The sequence below is a fragment of the Tasmannia lanceolata genome, unplaced genomic scaffold, assembly GCF_043159265.1.
Source record: "Tasmannia lanceolata isolate RefF3 unplaced genomic scaffold, GAP_Taslan_0.1 ptg000008l, whole genome shotgun sequence".
Classification (NCBI taxonomy): Eukaryota; Viridiplantae; Streptophyta; class Magnoliopsida; order Canellales; family Winteraceae; genus Tasmannia; species Tasmannia lanceolata.
The window spans coordinates 23,309,359-23,318,448 of NW_027518685.1; the positions used below are offsets into that span (position 1 = coordinate 23,309,359).

General features: G+C 40.6%; 1 protein-coding gene across 1 annotated transcript; it reads left to right on the forward strand.

Moving 5' to 3' along the window:
- Positions 1 to 5,159: 5,159 nt before the first annotated feature.
- Positions 5,160 to 5,806, forward strand: LOC143882820 (uncharacterized). The gene is made up of 2 exons (XM_077386226.1): positions 5,160 to 5,232; positions 5,316 to 5,806. The coding sequence occupies exons 1-2, from the start codon at positions 5,160 to 5,162 to the stop codon at positions 5,804 to 5,806; spliced, it is 564 nt and encodes a 187-aa protein (XP_077242341.1).
- Positions 5,807 to 9,090: the final 3,284 nt, after the last annotated feature.

The following is a 9,090-nucleotide window of genomic DNA, read 5'->3' on the forward strand; positions in this document are numbered from 1 at the left end:
TGGTTGATCTAAACCATTCATTAGTTGGTTCGGGTTGTAGATTAGGCCGTGCCGCAAAAATCATCTCCATAGGCCGATAATCCTATATTCTGTAAAATGGATGGCTCAGTATCCAAGCCCTAGAAGACCAACTTGGATAAGGTTCAATGCGAACTTGACAGGTTCAACCCAATTTTGCTTCTGGTTGGGTTGGGAATTCCTCGAGTTACCAGAACCTGACCTCCATCCACTAATTTAAACATGATTTCTTAGGATTATATATATAGGGAATTGCTACCATCCATCGCGAGGTCTGTCGCATGTCAGACCAACCACCTCGTGCATGGAGACAACAACTTTTGTCTCCTCCATTCACGAGGTGGCTGGTCTGACATGTGACAAACCAGCTGTGAAAAGATTTTTGCGATGGACCCTAGCAAATCTCATATTTGTATATTTGTGTTTGACACTAGGTTAACCTGAACCCAACCCGACCGACCCGACCGATTTGGGAAAAGCAGGTTAGGCTGGTTGGGAGATTGGTTAGAGTTGACCATCCTCAACCTCAAGCCCAGGTTGGGTCGGGTCAGGGTTGAAGAAATGCTACCACGGGTTGGGCTAGAGTTGCCGACCCTAGCCCAACCCGATACAAGTTGCACCCTTACCAAGCCCTCCTGCTTCTGGATATTTTCTACGTGCCTATAAACTGATGTCACCTGATGCATTAGGTCAATATGGGTTTAAAAAAGACTAAGATTTGCTGTGCCTTTTATTTTCTTCATTCATTGCATCATTTGCTACATTTACAAGTCTCTTCCAATTAACAAGCTAGCCATAGTAATACAATTCAACAAATACCAAACCCAGAACCTTCTCTTGGCCATTTACCACTTGGTTCAAGGTTTCTTCTCCTACTTGGTTTCCTTGAAGGGGGACCTTGGACTCCGACATTCATCTACATTAGGTTCCATTTCTCTCAGCCAAAATCTTTTCCAAAAGACGACTATCTCAGTTTATAATAAGGGCAAATGAGCTAGACATTGCGTTTTATATCTGATATGACATAGATGGGCGGGTTATTTTGAATTAAGGTTGGAACTGCGCCATGCGAGGAAAAAGATGAAAGTGCCCTTCATGGCAATTTCTTACTTCTTTTCTTCATTTCTCACGATCGACTTACTGCTACGTGGGGTCACTTCGGTAAAGAGTGGGGTCAACTCGGTAAAATATGGAGTAGGGCTCGGTCAAAAGTGGGGTTACCTCGGTAACATATGGGCCGACGGTCAAAAGAGGGGTCACCTTGATAATGAGCACATTCATTCCAACATAGGGGTGCAACTTGGGTCGGGTTCAACCCGAACCCGATGGGTTCAACCCAAGTTTGCCTCGTGTTCGGTTGGCATTTTCTCGGGTTGGGCTGGGAAAAGCCAACCCGATTTAATTTTGGGTTGGGTTAGGGTTGAGGCCTTGGACACCTGACCCGACTCCGTCCTCTAATTCTATATATCATGATTTTCTTAGGATTTTGTTTTTTTCTTGTATTTTTCTTTTTGTCTCTAGATAAACCCGAACCCAAGAAACACATAGCAGAAGAAAACCCTCGTTCGGAGAAGATGAAGAAAAATGACTTTTTGCTCTTACATATGCACAAAGCGGTAAAATGGTCTTTTTACCTGTACAGAGCCATCCAAATGTTAGAAGTGAAGAGATTTTATACGCTGCCTGATCGGGCACGTACACTAGTGGGGCATCCACCCTCAATATTTGATCCAACAGCAGCCCACTTTTTCAACTTTTCAAGAGGTTGCTGTTGGATCCAATATCAAGGGCAGATGCCTCACCAGTGTTGGTGTCCGATCGGGCACTATATAATTTATCAGAAGTAAAAATGGTACAAGCCACGTGTCATTTCAGAATTAAAATGCATTTTCTATGTCATCTTCCCTAAATAAAAGAAGATTGTTATACTAATACATGCACTTATCTACTATTCAAAGTACCTTCTCTGGGAGCACACTACATTTAGTCCACTCCCAAAAGGGCAAAAATGCAGGGATCCTAGTGGATTCGGCATGACACAATCTGAGTACTCGGTTGACACGGCCAAGAACTCGTCTGATGTGGAGAGTCAAATTGACTTTGTAGGGCAAAACAGAGTGTAGGACAACAGAGGGGAGTCGACAGTGACTTGTGGAAAGTATTGAAACTATGATCGGTGACATAGAGTACTTTTCGTACCTTTGGAAAAATTCCCTAGCAAATCCCTCTTGTATTTTTGCCTGCTATTACATCTCTAGGATACACATATAATTGTGGGAAATGATATCTGCGCCAGGTGTTTTTGATAAACATGCGCTCTACTTGTTTGTCATGTAGTATTCAAAGGGATGTCAAAGGATATTACGGTTCTCAAAAGGCGCTTAAAACCGCTAGACGACAAACAAGTGGAGCACATATTTATCAAAACACTTGGCGCAGAAATCATTTCCTATAATTATTTGCCACATAACAGCTCCGTTGTGCTAAGAAGAGGATTACTGAAGCTCCGTTGTGCTAAGAAGAGGATTACTGAAACGGCATGTTTGGCAACGATGAAAAATTATTCCATAGAATATTTGTAGGCCATGTTATGACAACGGGGGCTGAGAAAGAGCGATGGGGAAAGATTTGGGAGTGCGAGAGTTGAGAGAGCGTGCAGAGATCTGCATTGAGAAATCCCTAAAAAGCAGTGAAAAAAATACAAATTACTTCGCAATGGGTTTTTTTTTTCAACCTTTTCTCATGCTCCCCTCACTCTCACCCTCTCTAGTCTCTCCCTCTCAGCCCATCTCTCACAAAAGGCCCCACTACTATTTTATGAAATATTTTTTCATGGTTGCCAAACATGCCATTAACAGTAACTAAAATGCTAAAAAGACTTGGTGTTAGGCATTTTCATAATAGACAGAGTCTAGGCCCCGCTTGTTCTGTGTCTATGATCGGATCTGATGATTTGACTGGGGAATACATGTCTGGAGAAATTCCTCAAAGGAACACCTTTGATCGGATGATATTAGGGCCTTGATCCAAGAAACCTCTTTCTTTATGGAAGTGATATTAGGTGCAAAACCCATTTTACGTTGTAGCCCAACAAATGGACGGTTTGGATCATTCTATGGAGTGGGCCGTACAATACCTTTTGAAAAATATAATCCTATAGAGAGGTCCTATTTTTGAAAAAAAAAAAATATACTGGACTATACGACCAGACACCCTATAAAAACTAAGCATCATGGAGCACCATACAGTCCAAATCAAAGTTAAAAATGCAACATTTCAAGAATTTATGCATCGTTATATGGGGAAGAAAAACATGTGACACATCAAGAGATAACCAAAAGGCATACAAAAACATTAGTCCTGGCCTACCTGGTAACTTAACCAGATTTTGGGTTCCCGCATTTGGTGCCTGCAATTCTTTCCCAAATGTTTTATGGGGATTTTAAGACCTTGAAGAGAAGAAATCAATTTGTTAGCAGCATTTTCTGACATTGTTTCAGCATATGCAATTCAGGCTAACAGTTTTACAGGACTTCACATCAGTTGGTTCACTATGGAAGAGTGTATTTTGCTTCCTTCCAGTTTTGACATGGTTAATGTAGCAAAGGAAAAAGTTTTTTCAACTCAATATAAGACATGTTCTAACAATGTACAGTCAAGCAAACTTGTCATCCTCCGACCTTATCATAAGCTTTTATATTTAACCTTCTGTATCTTTAAGAAACCAACTACATCCTTCCAGAATTCAGAACATGTTAAATCTCATTATTGTGAAACCACCAATTTATTAATCTAATGCTTCTGACTAAGTCTTATATTGGCTTTTCCAGAGCAAACTGCTTTTGGTACCTTTGTTATTAAACTGAAAAACAACTAAAAAAAATACAGAAACGTCTATTGTTATGAAAATGCCCATTTCTTCATCCAAAGCTTCTGGCCATTTCTAGTAGTTTGCCCTTCTGTGATAAAATCTGACTTCTTAATGTGCCTTGGATATTTGCCAGTGCATGTTGGAGTGGAAGGAATGACTTACACTACACCTCACTGAATGGTTGAAAGGTCGAATTAGTCAAATATGAAGCCTTTGGTCTTCTATTATTAACTCAGCCTTCATTGGAACCTCGTTGTGTAATCATCAAAGATGTCTGTGGGATAGATGGGATGACTTAAACTTCTACATTGGAACTTTGGTTGAAGAAATGAAGCAGTCAAATATGAAGTTTTTGGTTTTCTACCATTAGATGGCATTTGAAATGATTCTAAGTTCACATGCATCCCAGACTCCTCCCTTAGTGGGTGGGTTTTGATGAGAATAGTGCTTCAATATTCTACCCGGAATTAACACCGCTAAGAATCCTGCTCCATCAATGTGACCCTCCCCACCGAGATTCTGCCACCGTCACTTCAGTGGTACTAAATAGTATTATGTTACAACCTTTATCCTAGTGTCACTGCTGCCCCATTTCCCAGTTTGAAATCTTCTCCTCTCATCACTAGCAACATCCACCTTGACTCCATCAAATTCGCATTTAATGGTACCAATTTCACATCGTGGGTTTTCTAGTTTTTGTTCTAGCTTAGGAACAGAATCAATTAATATTTTGTAGCAACATCCACATTGAGTCCATCAGATCCCCCTTTAATGGTAGTCATCGAGATTTAATGAAGAAAAACAGCTCATGATAGATGCACAATTGGACACCAAACGATTGAAATGTCCGAACCAAGAGCAACGCTTCCACGGGAGAGCCTTCTTCATAGGCAGTCATAAGCCATATGAAATAATCCATAGGCAACATCTCAATGATGGAATGGTTGTTCCCAAAGACCTAGTGGCATGCCATCAAGGCAGGGTCCTAAGATGATCTGAGATGCCCACGAAATACGCACCCTAGGAAGAGCACCTGCTTCTAAATCAATCCATATCTCACAAGTAAAACTCATAGCATTGGTTTCTCACTACGTTGCATGGGTACGGATACGAGTGTCGAAATCAAACAGGGTATTGAGTATCGGATTCGGCTAACCTCAAAATAAAGGATTTGTGGATTCAACTAATTCTTTTGGATGACAATATGGTTATACATTAGAAATTTCGGTAGATCGAGTAAATATTATTTCCACATAAAAAACTTATTATTATGGTCGTCGAGTGGTTACCTGGTGGTTCTTATGGAAAGAGAGGAATGCGCGAGTTTTTGAAGGAGATGCAAGGTCACCTTATTGGATTTATGTAAAGCTGATAGCTGCTGTAATATCCTAGGCAAAGAGCCTCCCTTTGTTTCGCTTTGTTTCAGCTTTTGACCTTTGGGAAGGATGGGAGACCATTTGTAAGGAAGGGATCAGCAAAGAGAAAATCATCCAATCTTGGCATCCTCCTTCAGACGGGCTAATAAAGCTTAACTTCGATGGTTCCTCTCTTGGTAATCCTGGTGAAGCAGGACTTGGGGGTTTATGCAGAAATGACAAGGGCAAAGTTCTTTGGGCTTACTCGGGACCTATCGGAGTTGCGGACTCAAATGAAGCAGAGGTAAGAGCTGCTCATAGTGGGATCAAGCATTTGGATAGCTCGGTGTTTGATAAAATCATAGTGGAAGGGGACTCCTTAAATGTAATTCGTTGGCTTTCGGGGGTGGCGATCCCTCCTTGGAGATTCTTGCCTTTTTTCGAGGAAATTGAGGACCTGGTTCAGGGGTCTTCTATAGTGTTTGAGCATGTAAGGAGAATTGCCAATGCTGAAGCAGATTCTCTAGCTAGGGAAGGTGTTCTTAGATCTGGTTTAGAGTAGTTTGATTACCTACCACCTTGAGTTATTGTAATTTCTTTTTTTCCTCTTTGTATCTCTTCAGGACCATCTCGGTTCTGTTTTTTATATAATTCTGCCTCATTCAAAAAAAAAAAAAAAAAACCTATGTTCGTCGGGTCAATAAAACTCAAAATATGTTATAACTGTAAATTTTTGAAGTATTTCGAAAAAGGATTAAAGAGATCTAGAAGTGTTGTCCCGCTTCGACTCACTGAAAATATTGTCCGATTCGAGGTCTTCTACCCTCCCCGATTTTCTCTTCCAGGTTTTCTTTTCCAGCAGAACTAACTATGCCCGACCCACTCAGTCCGCCCCTTGGAGATGCTGAAAATGTGTCTGCACAGGGAGAGTTCACATATAGCCCAGGAACTTTCTCTCCCTTTCCGATGTAGGATCTTACAATCCACCCCCCTTAGGGCCCAGCGTGCTCACTGGTACATCATACTGCAGGAGGTACGGCTCTTGTATTAGTCACACCCCAACCCCACTGTGTAAATATTGTCCGGTTCTAGGTCTTCTACCCTCCCCAGTTTTGTTTTCCAGCAGCACTAACCGTGCTCGACCCACTCCGCGGAGCCTGCCCCTTAGAGATGCCGAAAACGAGTCCACACAACGAGAGGGAGAGTTCACATATAGAGCCTAGGAAGTTCCCTTCCTTTCCGATGTGGGATCTTACAAGTGTCGCAATGTATCCTAAGGTATTGGGATTCGACACATGTCCGTCAGGTACTCCGATTCAAATGAACCCGTGTAACATAGGTTTCTCATCAAGCCAACAGGTTTTAACAAAAAAGCCCGCTAAATTGAATTCTCCATTTCTCCCTCCCAGTACACCATCCTCTTTTTATCCTCAACAAACTCCTTACGTGAACTTACAGGTAATGCAAAAGCTATTTCATAATAAATTGAAACCTCCATCCTAACAAAGCCCCAACTCACAACCCATTCCTTTTGCAACCTTGTTCTCTAGTCCTACTTTGATTCATGGTCATTCTTCTCACAACCAATAATTCTCTAATTCCCCTTATCTTCCAGCTACTCCAAGTCATTTTGATCCTTTTATTGCCGTGCTAGATACATGTACACTCATGACATGATCCATTTATAGATTTCATACTCCCAATACCAATTCCATTTCAGCAAGTGTTCATTTTTTATCTAATGGAGCAATCCATTTTGAAAAGGACATAATAAAATCATTTAAGAACCACCATTAAAAAAATCATTTAAGAACCAAGAAATAAGAAAGATTACACATAATCTCACACATATTAGTTCTATCATCCGTCAATATTACTTGTTGAGGCAAAAGAAAAAGAAACATAATCTAAACACCATGTTCACCCTTGAAAATTTTATATGAAATTCAATGTACCGACCTTCATTTGTTTAAGAATCAAGATTAACTCAAATTTGTAGCTTCATCGCCATTGCCATCCTCTTCATGCCTGAATTAATTGTTCAAGGTGTCACCATCCAATGACATATCCAGGAAGAGCACATTCCTCGCCTACCCACTTCCATAATATTGGCGCTTGCTAGGCTAATGGGTAAAATGTGAATGACCTCATTTAGGTAACAAGTTATGAACCTAGTACAATATCACCAAAACTAGTTATTTGGCACTCTAGTTTGTCTAGAAATATGTACTAAAGATTATCTTATGCACTTCTTTGGAGAGATCTATAGTGTCTTGTGCTTGGATAAGAGCATTGGAGCCTCTTTCATTACTCTCATTCATAAGAAGGATGAAGCAGATTGTCTTTCGAATTTCTTACTTATCAGCTTGGATGAAAGTACTAATAAGATCTTAGATAAGGTCTTGGCTGACTAAATAAGACTTAAGCTAGTGAGAATCATTTCCAAGCCTTCAAAAGTGTTTTCATTCATGGCAAGCAAAATTTTGACAGGAAGACATTATGGCCAATGAGTGCTTGGACTATTATCATACAAGCAAAATTAGTGGTAGCCACTGCAAGGTGGACATGGAGGTGTATGACAAGGTGGAGTGGGATTGTCTCTATTACTTGATGGGTAGATGGGTTTTGCGACCAGATGGCAGAGGTGCATGCATTGTTATATGTCATTGACCTAGTTCTCAATATTGGTTAATGGATCTCTCAAATGCTTCGTTTGGTTGCACAAAAGCTCGGGCAGCCTTTGGAATTTGGTTTGGATTTGGCATGCCATTCCACGTTTGGTTGCCAAAATGCATTGGACTCCCTTTGATTCTCTTGGATGTCTCTCATGTAATAATTGCTTCTCTTTCTTGTCCCCTTCTTCCAAAAGCAAAGAATTATGGTTGAATTTTCTAGGGAATGATGCTCTCTATCTTTCTCTCTCTTCCCTCTCTCTCCTCTCTCCGTATATTGGTAATGACACACCCTATTTTTTCTCCTACTCTCTGAGTATATGCCGGGCAACCAAACACTACTACACAATTTTCCGAGGTAATTCTAGGCAAATCAAAATGCTTGTCTCCTCCCTTTGACTTCCTATTCCACTACTTTCCAAGCCACCCCAAGCAACCAAACATAGCAAAAGGCTTTTTCTGTTTTTCAAAAGTTGTAGGGAGCTTTTGGCAATGAGATCCTCTATTACCTTTTTGTTTGAAATCGTCGTTGAAGCATTGAGTAACATGATTGATAAAGTTCAAGCTAGATGGCTTTGGTCTTAACTCGTCAGCTCTGGAGATTATCCATCTATAGTACGAAGATGACACTTCTAGTTAGTGGTTACTCAGTAGAGAAAGTGAGGAATTTCACGGTAGTGTTTAAGATGCTATGAAGGAATTTTGATTCCGGGCATAGTTTCACTAAGTCCTCATTTTGGGGGTGAGCTTGGATAGTAGGAAGGTGGTCAATCTCCTTTTTCAAGGTAGTGCTCGTCAACATACCCATTTTAAAACCCAAAAACCCTAATTCCCACACTCCAAACTTCCTAAACCCAGTTTCCCACCATTCGAAAACCCAGAATACTAATTCCTAACCTTTGGAAACCCAAAACCCAATTTCCCACCATTCGAAAACCCAAAATCCAAAGTTCTTCACAATTCCAAGTTCTCATTCAAAACCCTAATCTTTAGACCTTTTCAATTTGAAACCCCAACAACCACTCGAAACCTTAATTTTCAACCCTTTTCCATTCAAAATGTAATCTATCAATCTCCAGCTCAAAGCCCTAATTCTTTCATCTCCCATTTCGATGCTCTCACTTCACCACATCTAACCTTTGCAACCACAAATCCCCTTCATCTTTCTAAACCC

Bases quoted from the DNA above. Each gene is read 5' to 3' on its own strand.
- LOC143882820 (XM_077386226.1), top strand. From the start codon at position 5,160: ATGGTCGTCGAGTGGTTACCTGGTGGTTCTTATGGAAAGAGAGGAATG. The intron at 5,233-5,315 runs GTCACCTTATTG...GCTTTGTTTCAG, and splicing joins GTTTTTGAAGGAGATGCAAG to CTTTTGACCTTTGGGAAGGA.